Source organism: Gymnoscopelus microlampas (assembly GCF_963454915.1).
Source record: "Gymnoscopelus microlampas genome assembly, chromosome: 2".
NCBI lineage: Eukaryota > Metazoa > Chordata > Actinopteri > Myctophiformes > Myctophidae > Gymnoscopelus > Gymnoscopelus microlampas.
In genome coordinates, this window is record NC_139939.1 from 51,192,620 (window position 1) to 51,210,990 (window position 18,371).

An 18,371-nucleotide genomic window follows, 5' to 3' on the forward strand; every position below is an offset into this window, starting at 1 on the left:
ACGTGCACATATTAGGTCTGCAGCATCATTTCTGATGATGGATGCAGGAAGCTAATATTGAAACACCTTGTGAGTGGTATGTAAGAAGACTAGCTTGATTCGGTCTGCCTGATAGGGAATGATAGGAGGATATATAAGGTTGCACCCAGGAACTCATGGGAGATATAGGGGGAGGCCATAGCTGAGTGGTTAGTGAGCCCGCCTAGGGAGCCAGAGGCCCTGGTTGCCCCAGGTTCGATTCCAGGCCAGGCCAGTATATGTGTCGTTGAAATGAAATTTGTCCCTGAGCAAGACTCTTAACCCCTAATTGCTCACAGGTTCTCATTGGAAACAAGACCGCCAGGACTTTCATGAACAACCTGTTAAAAGGAATTATCCTTAGATGATTGAGCTTCTACCGCTGATGCTAATGCTGCCTGCTTCTTCTGCTGCAGGATGATTCCTGTCATTCCTGGGGAGCCTTGCTCCCCAAGCAAATATTGTTATAATAGTTGGCTCTTGGACTCAGGAGGCTGAGCTGACGCTGTTGTGTTGTGTTTGTCATAGTTTACAGGATTTCTTAGAACAAATAGCATATCACCAAGTCATAACAGTTACATAAACAGGCAGCAAACCTCACTACTTTAAAAAGTTTAACTTTTTGCTCCTCGAGAGATTCCACCACAGAACATTATGTTTTCATTGCGAAAGTGTCAAAGACATAGTAAAAAACTGTACAGTTGGAGGGGGTACATCATTGTGTAAACAGACCTATGTCACATTTCAACTTGGAAGAAATACTAAAGGGTATAGCTTTGTATAAAGCCAGTTTTGTGGACAAATATCAGCAGTTTTCAAAAACTATTAATAAAATTAAACATATTTTTTTCAAATGTAAAAGTAGCTCCAGGCCAAATAGCATTCTTTTTCACTTTGGTTTGGGTTGACACTTTCCAGTATGTCAAGTAGTTGCTATTGCACAATAGATCTGTTGTTGTTTTTTTCGTTCTTGTTTATCATATCACTATGACATTGACACTGTTAAAACAAAAACAATAACTAATGCCATTATTGACAGAATTCCTGTTTGATTTCACTATACTTTGTCTTTTTAAGATGAAGCAGGTGTTTATTGAGAAGTGGAGGACGAGAAATGTCATAGCTGGTTGAAACTATCAATCGATCCACTTTGTGGTTGGTTCTGTAAAAGTAGCTCCAGGCCAAATAGCATTCTTTTTCACTTTGGTTTGGGTTGACACTTTCCAGTATGTCAAGTAGTTGCTATTGCACAATAGATCTGTTGTTGTTTTTTTCGTTCTTGTTTATCATATCACTATGACATTGACACTGTTAAAACAAAAACAATAACTAATGCCATTATTGACAGAATTCCTGTTTGATTTCACTATACTTCGTCTTTTTAAGATATGGTGCCCTCTGCTGGTATGATAGACAAAGTCTTTCGCCATAATATTGAACCCCCATGCGATGTTAATCATTATGTATGTATGTATTACGTTAATTAAGCTCAGCAAAAACTAAAGGTAGGCTATGCTCAAAGACTTCTTATATTTTCCTGTAGGCTACTTAAAAAGAAAGTCAACAGTCAATTTGACTGGCAACATTGTTAAAGCAAGTAAAACATTACAAAGTGTGTCTACCATGATGTTTAATCTTTTCTAATTATTAACGATAGTTAGGTCGGTTGTGGGCCATATTATGTGCTATATTATGTGTGCTCTCAGGAGAAACTCATTTAACCTAATTACAACAATAACAGTGCATTTGAGGCAAAACCCCACCCACTAGCAGCGGGTCCGACCTCAGTTGTTCTGAGGCCATGCCAGACCCTATAGAGATGTACCCTACACTTTAGTGGGAGGGGGCAGTGGTGGTAATGGGTACTGAAATGTTTTACTTAAGTAAAAGTATCAATACTGCAATGAAGAAATACTCAGTTACAAATATTTTTAAAAAGTCCGGAATTAAAAATGCACTTGTGTAAAAGTACAAAAGTATTGGTATCACAATGTACTTCAAGTACCAAAAGTACTCATGCAGAATGTCCAATTTGACACGTTTTCAAATGTATAAATTGTTAAAAAAAATATATACTAAAAATGATGTGTCAAGATGCAACACATTGTGAGCTTGTAGATCTGCTATTTCCAAATGGCCGAAATATATATTGAAAGCAGGGTACGTAACTATAGTATCTAAAGTTTTCAAATAATTGTAGTGGAGTTAAAGTACAATATTTGCCTCTGCTCTGTGGAGAAGTACAAGTACTGAGAATTAGAAATACTCCAGCAAAGTAAAAAAAATAAAAATAAAATAATTTAAGTACTTATAAGTACAGTACTTGAGTAAATGTACTTAGTTACTTTACACCACTGGGGGGGGGGGGGGGTTGCCTTCTCAAAACACGTGTGACGCATCCCCTTTTTGCTTGCTTATTAAACATGGTTAGCGGTCACACACTGTCTGACACACTTCCAGTCAGTGAAAGGGACGTACTGTGTCTGTGTAATGCCCAAACTCCTGTAGGTACTATGGAGGACAATACTAAAATAACATGTACCAATGGAGTAAACGGAGGACAATCCAAAATAGACCAAGAGGTTACTACTCACAGCGCCGTCTGTTGCGGCACTTGCCTTAAAGGCATCAAAGACTGGATACCGGTGGATTACAAGAGAGAAATAGTCCAGCTGTTAACACTAGCCGGACCAGTGGTAAGCTTGGGTTTTGTCGCGACACGTGTGAAATAATTTGTTAGAAATAGATTTATTGTAAACAATAGGAACGGTTTCGTCTAATGCTTGGTTGTTATACTATTTGGACTTGGGGGAGGCTGAGCTGCTGTGTTGTGTTTGTCATAGTTTACAGGATTTCTTAGAACAATTTTAGCATATCACCAAGTCATAGTTACAGTTACAGTTACATAAACAGGCAGCAAACCTCAGTCACTACTGTAAAAGTTTAACTTTTTTGGGGGGGACGTGGGAAAGACTCTGCCCCCTAGAGGCTGGGCTGCTCCTTGCATTCAAGCAGCATGGGCTGCTGCTAACAATGAACTGGAATGAAATTAATTGAGTGAGTAAGGAACATTTAAATTAGGTTATTAATGGCAGACTTGTGGGGTGTGGGGTCATTATTATATAATCACCCAAGGAGTCAGAGGGAGGGTTGTGCCCAGTGGGCATCCTCTTACAGCTTTAAGGTGCAGAGTAAATGTATATCAATCCAGCCTGTTGTAACTTGTATGGGATCCATGTCGTTGTTCTACTCAGCTACAACAACAGGTCTGGGAGAACTGGTTTGCTGTTAGAATACATGTGGGCATTTGGTAACTCTGGGCACCTCAGTAGAGTGGGTACTTGGTAAATATGGGCACCAAAACAGAGTGGAAAACGGGAATACAGTGGGCACCAAGACAGAATGGGCACCTGAGAAGTCTGAGCAAGAGTGGGCTTACTTTCTAGGCTATGTGAGGTCTTAAACATTAAGCTCATGTTCTTACACATTCTTAGTATATTTGTGATAGCAGGCTGAGTCAATGACTACACCAAGAATTTTGGCTTGGGTTGTGGTTTTTATTACTGATCGAAGCTGAGTGCTGACTAAATCACCTTTTTACAGCAATTTGCCTAAACAAAGAAGCATTGATGTTTGGTTGGTCACTCAAGCATTGCGTGATGGGGTACCCACTACCCATTCACACGTTCACAGGCAATTCATTCTGGGATGTGTGAATGACCCAGTTTAGCAGTAGTTGATGTATAATTACCTACTGTATGGATGGACACATACACATTTTTGATAACTCTTTTTGTTCTAACACAGTAGGGACTGTTACTATGTATGTACAAGTTAAAGGTAGGGTAAGGGATATTTTTTGGTTAAAACAAAAGGTTTTGTGTTAAAAGGTTAAAGCACGTGTTATAGTAATCATTTCTATAGAGTGTTTGTTCAGTAACAGGGGTCTCCCTGTCTCTCCAGCTCTTTAATAAACAGAAAATACATTTTCAGGTAAGTGACAACATTTCAGCCAATCAGGAGAGAGTACCCATTTATCAGCTTCATTTTGATAGTGTTCCACTTCCAATTCTGTCTGCTCATTTCTTTGTGTCATAATTTCCAATTTCTTCCGAGTTCTCTATCCTGATTGGATAAAATGGATATCCTGACCTGGATTAGCAATTTCTCTTACTAAAGAGATGGAGATACATGGAGACTCCTGCTACCGAACAAACACTCTACAGCAATGAGTACTATCAGAATATAGAGCTATTTAACATGTATTTTAACCATTGAAAATTGCTTACCCTACCTTTAAGTTAGTTAAGTATTTAATACATTACATCAAGCATAAATTATTTTTCCATTTTTGCATTTTTAAACTGGGAATGACTTAGATTGGGCCACATTCTAATTTAGTGCCCGCCGACTTCGGGCAACACTTTTCCCAGGTTGATGTATGTGTTGCAGACTTCTCTATGGTCAGTTTAGTGTACCACATCTCTATTAATGGCCGGTAGAAGTGCATCTTTCATTCAGGGCCTTCCAAACATCCCAATGGGATTTAAATCAGGCGACCTTTTAGGATGGAAAACTTTAGGTTAAATGCAAACAATGAAGTAACTCTGAATCACAAATTGTCCAGTCTGACAGAGAACTGGGCACAATGAATGGCCAGTCTTACGAGGAAAAAAATGGTGCCCATACTTCTCAGATGGCCACTCTTCTGGTTACTGTTAGTTGCAATGTCCACACTGTGTTAAAGGACATCCTCTGCACCATCAGTCTCCTCTACAGTACATCAGCCATGTCATTTACATTGAAAATATTCTTAATATGCTATACGGTAAAGCCAAAGTTGGGATTATTCTGTTGAAGCAGTTGTGAACCACAAAATGGTCTGTCTCATAACATTCACATCTTTTACTCTTGGCCTAATGGCTACATTATGGACCGATTTAGGAATCATACATTCTCTGGCTATAGGCACTCACGTCAAATCAGTCACCCGGTCATGTTTCTTCCACCTTAGGAACATAGCAAAACTTAGGTCAATTGTCTCCCCCCCAGAACTTGAGATGATTATCCACGTTTTTGTCTCCTCACGATTGGATTATTGCAACTCACTTTTCACCTGCCTCAATAAAACAACCATGAACCGCCTCCAGCAAATTCAGAATGCTGCTGCCAGACTTTTGACCAGGTCCAGCAGAAGGTGCCACATCACCCCAGTCCTGGCCTCTTTACACTGGCTCCCTGTACATTTTAGGGTCCATTTTAAGGTCCTGGTGCTCACCTACAGAGCTTTACATGGTCAGGCCCCGAAATATATAACCGACCTGGTCCCACGTTATGTGCCAGGGAGGGCCCTTAGGTCTGCTGAAGAGGGTCTGTTAATATGTTCCCAACACAAATCTTATTACAAAAGGTGACAGAACCTTTCGGGCTGTAGCTGCCAAGCTTTGGAATGCGCTTCCACATGCCTTGAGATTTGCAGCCTCTGTTGACATTTTTAAGAACAATCTTAAAACGCTATTATTTGAACAAGCTTTTGCAAATGTTATTTGATTTTATGTCCACGTTGCATCACTATTTGTTGTATACTTGAGATTATTGTACAGGCTTTTTACTGTTCTACTTATTTTAATACCTTGTTCTGTTTTTATTCTCTATGTATGTGAAGCACTTTGTGAGCCATCTCTGTGAGAAGTGCTATATAAATAAAATGTACTTACTTACTTACTAGAAAAGTCAGAATGGGATTTTTACATGACTGTTTTTATGTTTCAGTTTATTTCACAGTTGATGGTCTTTCTGATCAGTTTTGTCAGCACAGTGTTCTGTGGTCACCTGGGGAAAACAGAGCTTGCAGGTGTGGCGTTAGCAATAGCGGTAAGAAAACGTACAACTATTTGGATTTACTACTTTAATCAATTAATCTATTTGTGTATTTAATCTTTAACCACTTCAACCTGGCATTCCTATTTTGGATGTAATTTTATGCAGACATTTTCAAAATCTTTAAAAAATGTAATAAATGTTCATATGTTTGCACAACACTGTCATGCGATTAAGTAAAAATAGGCCTTAAGTGGTTAAACCATTTTTGTTGTAGGCATCATTTTTGATAATTTTTCCCCCAATGCAGGTCATTAATGTTACCGGTATTTCCATTGGCACTGGCTTGGCGTCCGCCTGCGATACGCTCATATCTCAGGTACTATCCCACCCTGATAGTGTTTATCCATTCATTCTGTTTGTCTAACGTGGAAAATCCTAACCATTACTGCTGTGTCTCATTGCTAGGGTCTACAAGAAAACAGTTCTACTGTGGTCTTTTGTATCAAATGTGTTTTTCTTTTGTTCAACTTATCCACTTGGTCATAGGCGCATAGGTGTTCTCTATCAGCATGTATTTGTGTATCTCGGTGACCCACTGCGCACCTGTTTATGCAGACTTATGGGAGCGGTAACCTAAAGCGTGTGGGAGTGATACTGCAAAGGGGGATTCTGATTCTGCTTCTGGCCTGTTTCCCCTGCTGGGCGGTCCTCATCAACACAGAGCCCATCCTGCTGGCTGTCAGACAGAGTCCAGAGGTTGCCAGGTCAGCCTCATTTGCCTTTTCTTATGTTATTGTCTTTTGTGGCTTGTCTTTTTAACAGCTGCCATTTTGACCAGGTCTTACTTGAAAAAGAGATCTCTGAACTCAAGTGACAACCTGGTATAATAAAGGCAAAAATAAAGAAATGAATGCTTTATTCAGACACAGCGAAGAGAAAGACTGGACGGAGAGCAGGGGAAAGACAAAAAACTAGTGAGATGATGTAATGCGTTGTCAGCTTGTAGCCATTTTCACTGCATGACAGGTGTTTTATACTAGGTATGAAATATCAATACATATTTTATACAAGTATAAAATAGAGCATAAGTTCTTAATCTGCTCCTCCATAAAACCAGATAACAACACAGAATGTAATGGATAGTTGGAGAAAAAAGGTTATCAAAATAAATTATGATCGGATTCATTAGTCATGTGATTCAATGTTGAATGAATTCATCTATGGACTTGCAACATATCACTGTGTGTGTGTGTGTGTGTGTGTGTGTGTGTGTGTGTGTGTGTGTGTGTGTGTGTGTGTGTGTGTGTGTGTGTGTGTGTGTGTGTGTGTGTGTGTGTGTGTCATAAAGACTGTCCCAGCTCTATGTGAAGATCTTCATGCCCGCTCTGCCGGTGAGTTCTGCTCTCCCTGCTATTCCCAGTGCAATCCACCACATCCCATCATGATCCATCGCAGAGCATTTTGTCATTGTCACTGTCTATTTCTGCAGGCTGCGTTCATGTACCAACTGCAATCGAGGTATCTTCAGAACCAGGTGAGGTTGATTACACAAAAGCTCTGACATTTTATGTAATCCTGTTTAATTGCTATAATTGTATCTGATATTATAACTGGGTGAGAACCTGCAACTTATGTTTTGAGAGATTGTCATTAATGCTTGCATTGAGAAAAACGTTGTGGTTTGGTCTACAGGGTATCATATGGCCCCAGGTGATAACTGGAGTGTTGGGTAATATTCTCAACGCTGTTATCAACTACGTCTTCCTCTATCCTCTGGATTTGGGTGTTGCGTGAGTGTACCCATTATCACAATATGCAAGAGATAGTGATTATTATTGCACAGTTAATAATTCTGTATTAATTGGTAGTGAACAAAATTAATTAATATTAATTGCCATTTGTCCTTGCTGCATTGTCAGTATCGACCATTGCTTTAAGTATTTAAGTATGATGTAATATTTCATCATCATCATCAATAATTCAGAATCTAGATAATTATCTAGAGACTAAAGTTTACATTTATTTTAAAAATGTAATCCTCAGTGTGAATTGGTCCATTTGTAACTCGGAGTCGATCCATTAGTAACTCAGAGGATTTTATATTGTACTCCATGTTTTATATGTTTCCTCTTGGCTGAACCAAAAGTGGATCTGCAGCAGCCAACTCCATCTCCCAGTTCTCCCTGGCTGTGTTCCTGTATGTTTACATCTGTTGCAGAGGACTGCATAAGACCACCTGGGCAGGTGAGCTTGTTTTCTCTTTCAGATTGGGAGAGATGGTAATTCATTATGCACAATAATAATACTGTAGCTTTGTTTAAATCAAATGTTCCCTTACTCTGGATACATTTTTGCATTGTTTGCAGTAATTCAGGTATGTTGTCCTGAGATCATAGATAGAGCGGTAGAATAATACTAACAAAATACTAATAAAATAATTGTCTTTCAGTGCTTGTCCCCCTATGAACAAAATAAAAAGACATAAATAAGTACAAAAGTAAAGTCTATCACCAGTAAATGGGAACATAAATCTATCGCCTATGAATGGATTTACAGTATACATGTACAAACTATCGACAGTGGAAATGAGACTGATATAGTATGCACAGTACAGTGTCAACCGTGGGTATATGGACTATATATGCACATAGATGTTAACTATAAATTGAACACTGAGAACTCTCTCGTGTGTAATGTTTGACAACTATAGTGCCACTCTCTCACTGCCTAATACAGCACTGACACAGCTCCTTGGAGTTAGAAGTTATTTTTAGGTTTAACAATTTATCAGCAAAATCTTACCCTGTTAGTGCAGTATATCACAGTTTTTCATATTATATATACTGAGTGAGTTGCCCTTAAAGTCTCTTCAACACATTTAACATGTGTTGAAGAGAAAACAGATTAAGTGAAATGAATTAGAATAAACCCTTTGGTGTGTATGAATTCAAGTATATTTGATCTGGCACATCAGAATTACTACAGCGCATTTATTACTCAATACTAATGTCTGCATTATTACGAACACAATGTTACACATTACACATTTAAAGAGCTCTAATCCAATATCCGTTTTGGGAAGGGAAAAAAAACCTCACTACCAGCCTGTGAAATAATTTGTTCAGCCAATGATATTAGTAACATACCTGCTCACTAGTCTAGCCAGACGATACATACTACTGATACGTCTGGTTACATCGAAATTAATGAATGAGCTAAAACTGGGCGGAAACGATTAGTAAATGAAAGAAATAACAGCAGTGCAGAACCAATACAAAGACTTTAGGCAGTCATTCATATTGGGACAGTATCAGGATTGTTAGTATGGACTGTTCAAGCCCATACATGCATTGAACACACCTGGTATAATAAAATAAAATAAACCCGGGGACATGCTGTAGGCATGTGGTATGCACCATCTATCGGGTCATGATACACGCGCTGATAACACCCCTAGTCAGGTTGAAGCTGAATGGACTTATGTTGAAACGTCTACAATGTTACAAAAACCTTTAGCCAAAAATAATGATAACAGGTTAAATTGGCCTCCCTGCTTAGTGGTGTAACAAAACTAACCAGAGTTTGAGGCAGCGCTCGATCAGACCTAGACTTTGCATGGCCATACAGCCCCAAGAAGAGATGTAATCAGCCAGTAACTGAAAACAGTGTATTGTTCAGGGCCTCTACTTTGTGGCTGTCCAAAATGTTGTATGAACAAAGTGTCACTTTAAATGGTTGAAAGGCTTATCTCCCAACTCCTCATTTGCCTGAACTATGAACATCTTGACTCCCAGGTTGGACACAGGACTGTCTGCAGGAGTGGGGTCCCTTTATCCAGCTGGCCATTCCCAGTATGCTTATGCTGTGCTTGGAGTGGTGGATGTTTGAGATCGGAGGATTCCTGGCTGGTATAATTAGCGAGAATGAGCTGGGAGCGCAGTCGATAGTGTACGAGCTGGCCACTATCGCTTACATGGTAACGCATTTAAAGTGAATTATCTTGTATTTAAGGCTTTACTTTTACTTCTTTTAGCCATGCCATTTCCTTGTGTGTTGCTTGATATAATAATATACACTATAGCAGGGGTGCCCAATAGGTAGATCGTGATCTACCAGTAGATCACAAAGGCTGTGTGTGCAAGTATTTTTGGCATCTGTCAATTGAATTAAGGTGACTTGATTGATTGACATCAACAAGGGCCTGATGTCAGCTCACTGACTTCACGGCCTCTATGGGCAAACCCACAATGAAATGCTTTGTTTTCAAGAGTTTTGCGTGCAAACATCAGTAGCATCACAACGTTAAATTATATATTTTTAAAACCTACCATTTAAAAATGTCCCATTCCAAGTGCATTTGTCTTATTATCTAACGCAAGCGCCGTTATTCCAAAGCCCCCTCAGGTACATTTTCAAAGTATTTTCAGCCCTGGGATAAAAAAAAAGTTGGGTTGGTAGATCTTGTTGAGCTGGTCATGGCACACCTGCTCTATAGAGACAAAAATGTAATAGCATAGTAATAGATTTTACACTTTTCAAACATTGTGCAATATTTAAAGATGGTTCAAATACTATTTCACTCTGGTACAAATTTGTTTTGACAAATTGAGTGTGAATTTATCACCTCCTCTATAGACATTTTGTCCTGGTGATGTGCTGGCATCAATCCACTTTCACTTTACAGCACTATTCCTCACTTACAAAATGTAAGCAAGTTTTTTCTAAATGAAAGTAATAAAATGGTGCTGACTACAGGTCACAAGAACAGTAAAAGTTGGTGGCTAAACCATTCATAAACTGCTGTTGAGGTATGTGCAATAAGGAGATGAAACTCAATTGAAATATCACATTAAAACAAGTAGTTTTTGCAACACTGTTCTTTTCTTTTCCTGTCACACAGTTTCCTCTAGGATTCTCTGTTTCAGCCAGTGTACGAGTTGGTAATGCTCTTGGTGCTGGGAACACCGAGCAAGCCAAGCTGTCTGCCAAGGTCGCCATCATCTGTGCAAGTATGAACCAATGCATACATGCTGCCCACTTCATTGAACACTTTAAAGGGAAGCTATCAGATTTTCAACATTATTTCTTTAGCTTACATGTGTTCCACAACACAACCTGAGCAGAGTCTTCTGTGCGTCTAAAAAGCTGTATGAAACGTTTAGTCCAGTGTTGTCACTAGACATTTGAATATATATTTGAATATGTCAATATGCACATTTATTTTCAGAACATTTTTATTTTTATTTACGTATTGTATTCTCTATGCCTGATACAGTTGTAGTTTCATTCTTTGTCGGAGCTAGTCTTTCAATCCCTAAAGATGTGCTGGGATACATTTTCACTCCAGAACAGTGAGTAAAACCAATTACAAGATACATTTAGTAACATTCACTTTCTTGTACCTACACTTTGCACACATTGGCGGCTCCAAGTGGCAGCAAGAGGTAACTGATTTCATTCATTTGCCATACCAGACCATATAGATATAGAAACCTAGATACCTCATTGGCCGCTGCAGTTCATTGGAGCGACCTAGAGGGGGCATGTTTCCTGACTCCTGGCCAATCACAGCGCGTCTTTTCCGGGACTTGTCAGAATCTAGTTGTATAAAATGTGTCCCGTTGTATATTTATAAAACTAGATTCTGCCAAATCTGAGAAAAAAACGTGCTGTGATTGGCCAGGAGTCAGGAAGCGTGCCCACTCTAATGTGGCGGCCGCGATACAGACGTCCCAGAGTCGGATGAGGCGTCTACCTTTATATGTCTATGTACCAGACCGTTAAGATTATTGCTGTAAATGTGCAACATATTAGTTGTGGACGATGCGCTTTCTTACTTACTTACATACTTGCTATTTAGATAGAATAGTTGCTTTTCTTTATTGAGTTGTCTTTTACGATATTGTTTTTTCAACAAAAAACGAAATAATAATTTCTATTTACTCCCTTTTAGAGACATTGTTGAGCGAGTCGCTGATGTCATGCTTATGTATGGCTTCTTCCATCTTGCTGATGCCACTGCGGTGAGCGACTATGCTTTACTGTACTGTAACTTCATGCCTTCATAAAGTCATCATATTATATATTGGCTTTTATTCATTATAAAGAAAATCTTTTTGCCGTGGCAATTCAGTTCTAGAGATGACATCACTTTCTCAAAATGGCGTGTGTTTCATAAATAAAAATATTCAAACATTTGTTTTCCTCTGCAGGCTGTGACAGGGGGTGTTGTAAGGGGAGCAGGGAAGCAGATGATTGGGGCTCTTTGTAACCTGATAGGATACTACTTCATTGGCTTCCCCATCGGAGTGTCCCTGATGTTCGCAGCCAAAATGGGCATTGTGGGTGAGGACACCTAAGCTACTACGATGCAAAAAGATTATATTGTCTCCAAAATTACATTTTTGGGCTGGTAAAACTGTGAAGGTGGCCAATTTGGACTGCGTTACTTATAACCATGTAATGAGAGCTCTCCTTGTATTTCCGTTGTAGGACTGTGGTCAGGACTTTTCATCTGTGTCATTATACAGTCCATATTCTTCATAGTCTTTGTGTCTAAACTAGACTGGAAGAAGGCAACAGAGGAAGTGAGTAGTACTTAGATAAGCACAGTAAAATACTGTAAAAATGGACCCAGATGGATTAAGGTTTATATACTCTCAGAGTTACGTAAATTAACTTTTACTGTGTGTGGCATATTCTCCATTGATGTATGAAAATTGTAAATGAAGCTGTTCTGACTGGCATGAAAACCTTTTGATTTCTCATATTCCATGCAGGACATATACGTTCTAAACCTGTCTGTAATGTCTCTAATTAGGCCCTGCAGAGAGCAGGTGTCCAGCTCCCGGAAAGCAAAGAGACATTCGGAATGGAAAATCAGGGTAAATGAAGCCTCACTTTCGCTTTCTATCCCCCCTCAGTTTCATGAAACACCTCTCCTCCTTTCCAGGAACTGTTGTGTCTTTCTGCGATGTAATGGCAAAAAAAAACTGACTCCGTTTCTCATTAGAACTCTCCCTCGTGGCCCTTGAGCGGGCTGTGAGCCCGACCTCTGCATCCGCCTGTGTGAGCTCTGAGGAGGGCGGCACTGACCTGGAGGCGCTGGGTTCCGGCGAGGTTGCCGCAATCGCCACTACAGTTGGAGTCCGTCTGTCAGTCAGACAGTTGGTTTTACGGCGTGGCTTCACATTGCTGGTAATGGTCCTCATCGTCGCCGGTGGGGTCGTCCTCAGCGAGATTCTCATGGGACTGCTAAAATGAGTTATCTGCTCTGTATGACTTATTGGTGGCAACTGGTTGTTTCAAACGCTATACCGTCAGATAAGAGATGCCACTGGTCTACACACACCACGCACACTGGCCTGTTCGCCTCAGTGTTCCAGCCTTAAAGCTACATTCCGTGACTTATTTTAATGAATAAAATGCTATTTTGACCAGTCTGTATGGTAAGAGTTATCCTGGAATCCAGACTGAGGCACTCGTTCAGCGTTTTCATTTTTCAATTGAAAAACTAAAACAAACGCTGAACGAGTGCCTCAAGATAGGACATTACAGATTGACAATGTCAATAAAGTTATTTGACGGTAAACGGCGGATTTGACACAAGATGTGCCGATTGTAGCTTTAATTCTGACGCACACATCAGAGCTCGTCTCCCTCTCGTCAGATATTCATTCCTTGCGGTGGAGAACATGAGTTAGTAAACATATGCAAATAGTAAGGTATTTATATACAGTATATAGCACCTTATAAAGCATTCAGTTAAAAATGCTTTACAATGATTAAATGTAATTAAAAGTTGAGGTGAAAGCAAACAAATGTGAAGCAATATACAGTACAATACACAAGGTACATAAAACAAAAACAACTCGGACAAATCCAAGGAAATACTAGTTAGTCATGTGATTTCACACATGGTAATTGCAGGATATATGTATTCAGAGAAGGTTCTTTTTTTGTGGTTACGTCTTGTGTACAGGTACATAAGAGTAACATAACTTTTGTTTGACTAACTTGTTTGATATGAAACATCAAACTTTTGATTGTATACTTATCCTAGTATAAGTATCCTAGTATGTATGTTGTGGCATGGTCCTACATGTCGGAAGGTTATCAGCATGAAAAAGCTTAAGATAAACTAATTAGATTCATATAAAAATATAACATCAAACCAAAATACTCAGGCAAAATAACTACTTAAAAAATGTGCAAAACCAAAGGAAAATGAATTAATGCTCCTCAATTTGAACTCCTATTCGGTCTTCTTAGAGCCAGTCTCAAATCCTAACCTGATGTACTACAGACTCAGGAAAGTATTTTAAATCAAACAATTCTTCTGAAAAGCCAAAGAGAGTCTTTATCTGCCTTCTTAGATGCATGTCTCTCCTGCTTTATAATGAGCCAGCCATGCAGGTCTGAGGACTGCTTCAGTACTACCTCTTCACATTGTATAACCCCAGATAGTGTCAGCACACAGCCAGGTGCTGTAGCAGATACTGTAGCACTCCTCTGTCTATATTAATTGTTGGTCGTGTCAGAATATGTCAACATAAAAAAATGTATCAAGGCAAATTATTTTGAATCTGTATCTACAGCAAACAAAAGTCTCACCTGACTAAAGCTTCAGTAAGAAAATTGGGCTGCTAATTACATATTCCGGTGTCAGTATCATATGAAACAAATACATATCAGTCTTGAAATTTTACCTAACATACTGTAAGGTATCGTAATTCTGTCTTTAACTGAAATAAAGGGTGGTGATCAAATGTCAAAGTAATGGGATTTTGCATTTGAAGGATTGTGTCTTTCTGTCTGAAATGACTCCACATCCAGAACTGTTAATAATCCTATTAAAATAAAGATTTACAATTAAAACTCCATTGTGTGAAACTGTACTGTACTGGGCCATATCAATAACTAAGGGGAATTAGGTAAGAAATTGTGTTTTAAAAATAATTAATCTTGTCAAGTATCGGTTATTTGGTTATTACTAGTTATACTATATATATATATATATATATATATATATATATATATATATATATATATAGAGAGAGAGAGAGATAGATAGATAGATAGATAGATAGATATATCTATATATATATATATATATATATATATATATATATATATATATATATATATATATATATATATATATAACCTGATACGCCCATATATAGTCAGGGCCACAGCCACACCACTCTGACTCAGACATAGCCATAAACAAACCCGATATGCCCATATATAGGCATATATGGAGATCTGGCTGGATAGATGGAAATCTATCACCAATATGCATGATGATACGACCTGCCCATATGTGTTCAGGTCGCATCATCATGCATATTGGTGATAGATTGATCATTTATACTTAAATATCTATTGATAGAATACTAAGTCAGACCCAGTGCAGGTGTCTAGTAATCTATTTATTTTAGTCTCTATTTTATTTTATTTGATCTCTTTACTCTTGCTTGCTATCCTGTGTTTCACTCTTAGGCCTAACTGTTTTTTCTGCTACAATTCACGACACCTGACGTTGTTATGGCCAGTGGCATTAGTTGTCTGAAGGGCAATGAGCTTTTTTTAGCACAGCTTCAGTTTTTACCTGTTTAAGTGAGAAATCGTCTTAAACCCCCCAGATTTTCATAGTGTGCTTGGATATGCTCTATATACCATGGAGACCTGAATGCGAAGGAAGTTTGTTAACCAACAGGGTGGCATTGTTAGTGAAAAAACTGTTAAAAACAGTTCGCCACAGTCAGTTTGTCAGTAATGAGTGAGCCACTTAAATAATGCTGGTTTGTAGATTTTGTTTTTTTGTTTGTTGTTGAAGCCTAATAGTTTTAGTGCCTTCCAGAGTTTTTCTTGGTTGTTTTTGTTTTCCTCAATTATCTTGTTAAAGAAATTCCTTTTGGCATTTTTGATCATGTTGTTTACTACGTTACGTAGTTTTTAAGTAGCTGCTCATTAGGGGTTTCCTGTAGCCTAGTCAGAGTAGTTTTTGTTTCTGAGTTTGAAAGCATTCAAGATCTCTCCATTCATCCAAGGTTCACTACGGGCTTTGACCTTTACAACGTTTGTGGGTGTTATGCTATCGATCACAGACAAGAATGCAGATTTAAAACAAGACCAGGCCTCCTCGGCCGATGTGCAATTGAGAACATTGGACCAGTCCATTTTCTCCATAGCTGTTGTTAGTGCTTCTCTAGAGTATAGTGTTTCATTGATCTGAATCTGATTGTATTGTGACAACTGACTACAGATTTATGAATTTTACGAGTGCAGAAAATGATATAATGGTCACTTAAATTGCACTCAATGACGCCACTTCTAGAGATTCTGGACTTGTCCAAGGTCATGAAGGTCTATGAAGTAGTAGTAGGGCACACCCTCATATTATCAGCTGGACAAGGCTATGCAGGTGAAGGATTTAAAGCACCCAATGACCATTTATAGAGATTTATAATCACACACCATAATGCATTATAACAGTGATTATGATACATAAATAATACAATAAATGATTATGTATTACAACTATATGATAATTATTATAAACTACAATCCTTACCAAAACAAATGTGTATGATTGTCCAGCAATTAATACCTTATGAGTCATTATAAAATGCTTTATAATGTGTTATTATTATTGTTATATAAAGCATCATGAGTACTTTGAGTTCTTATAACTATAATTATACAATGTTATAAGCAGATTATAATGCGTTATAAGTGTGTGTATAATGCATTATACTGTAGGCATGGGATGCATAGCAAGTGTTATCACCTGTCTACCAACTGTCTACATCAGCGTTTCTCAAAGTGGGGTCCGGGGACCCCAAGGCGGCCTTGAGGGGGTTCCAGGGGGTCCCCAACCAAATGATTGATAGTTAGGAACCAAATGGACCCTTATGTGTCTGTAATTCCGAGAGTGTGTGGATCCAGGGTCCATTTGGTTAAATGTGTACGCTCTCAGAGTTAAATTAACACTGATCATACATATACTACAGTGTAGATTGGGGGGTCCCAGAGATCAAAATTGTATCAAATTCGGGTCCGTACGTGGGTCTACTCTAATGCATATCAAATGCTGGGGGTCCTAGAAATTAAAATGGTTGAGAATCACTGCTATAGCCGTAAGAATCTTCTCTTTATATGGGGGTCCATGGCATATCTTTTCAAATGGGGGTCCTCGGGGTAATATGTGTCAACATGGGGGTCCTTGACATGAAAAAGTTTGAGAACCACTGATCCATCCAAGATTCCATCAGTGTTGTTGCAAGTCATTCAGCCTGAAGCATGTTCAATCAATCTGATAGATACAGCCTGAGCTACAGGCCAGGCTACCAATCATGTCTCTGATGCAGAGAAGAATCGCTGCACACATGAAAGCATTCCTTGTTGCAGAACAAGGTTGTGCAGCTTGCATCCTTACATCTTCTCTCTTTTTCGTGCAGAACCCCCAAATTGATATAGCTGTGGATAAATGGATAAAGTGGTTAAAGTGGTTAAAATGATTGTGATGCTACATTAACTACTTTTGCTGGGGACCCCCTGGAACCCCCCTAAGGACCCCCAGACCCCACTTTGAGAACCAATGCGCTCTACTACTCTACAACCAAGAGTAGGACAGAAATGTTCTCCCCAAGAGTACAGAAGTGAGAAGCCAAAGGCCAAACCTGAGAACCACGATATTGAATCATGAGAGTATCGCCTTTACCAAGGTAAGACTAGGCAACAAAAGGATGCCATTCAGTGTCAAATCTGTCACAGATGTAGTGACCTACAGTATGCATATACTGTAAGCTGGAGTCCAAAAACAAGTATGTATGAGGATGTGGCCCTGCTCCTTCGAGTTACAATCCAGCAAACAATGAGTCAAAGTCACTTCCCTTGCCTACAGCTGATGATCTCGAGGTCAAGTCATGAGATGAACTTCCCACTTGATCTCATGTCGATGCTGAACTTCACCTCTGGTGATGCAGACAGGGAGACGACAAGCTATATTGTGGCATAGTAACCCTCCTCCGCCTTGCTATGTACTGCTTTTTCAGTAACAGCATGGCCAAATTGTGTACTTATTTTCTATTTGGTTAGTTGCTCTAACACTATTATGCTAAATGCTCTCTGTACTATTCCAGGACATCTGCCCTGCTGTGACGAATAGAGAGTGGAAGTTGCCTAATGCACCAGCATACATCACCTCTACCACAGTAACAAGTCACCACTACTCTCAGTAGGCTACACTAGGTCACACAGAGACCTACTGTATGACTTAGATACCGTAATGCTGGCCAAGGCCTCCCTAAACACTAAAGAGACAAGAGACAGTGGCAACACATCCATATACACATATCCATGTGTGTATTTATTCCCGTGTTAATATATAACCTGGTAAACAGCGTATGTTACCAATGCAACAAGTAAATCAATGGAGGAGCTAAAGTTCAACCCTGATGTAGCGTCCTGTTACTAGACCTGTCAGTCATTCTGTTGATTGTCAGTGGAGTTGATGGGCCATC

At 39.1% G+C, this 18,371-nt stretch overlaps 1 protein-coding gene across 1 annotated transcript; it reads left to right on the plus strand.

Moving 5' to 3' along the window:
• Positions 1–2,487: 2,487 nt before the first annotated feature.
• Positions 2,488–14,605, plus strand: LOC311060877 (multidrug and toxin extrusion protein 1-like). Its single transcript, XM_084079243.1, has 16 exons — positions 2,488–2,714; positions 5,791–5,892; positions 6,149–6,217; positions 6,457–6,605; positions 7,190–7,232; positions 7,331–7,375; positions 7,534–7,631; positions 7,988–8,085; positions 9,636–9,817; positions 10,742–10,850; positions 11,117–11,192; positions 11,795–11,864; positions 12,054–12,186; positions 12,334–12,428; positions 12,662–12,725; positions 12,854–14,605. The coding sequence occupies exons 1-16, from the start codon at positions 2,532–2,534 to the stop codon at positions 13,102–13,104; spliced, it is 1,767 nt and encodes a 588-aa protein (XP_083935369.1). The 5' UTR covers positions 2,488–2,531; the 3' UTR covers positions 13,105–14,605.
• Positions 14,606–18,371: the final 3,766 nt, after the last annotated feature.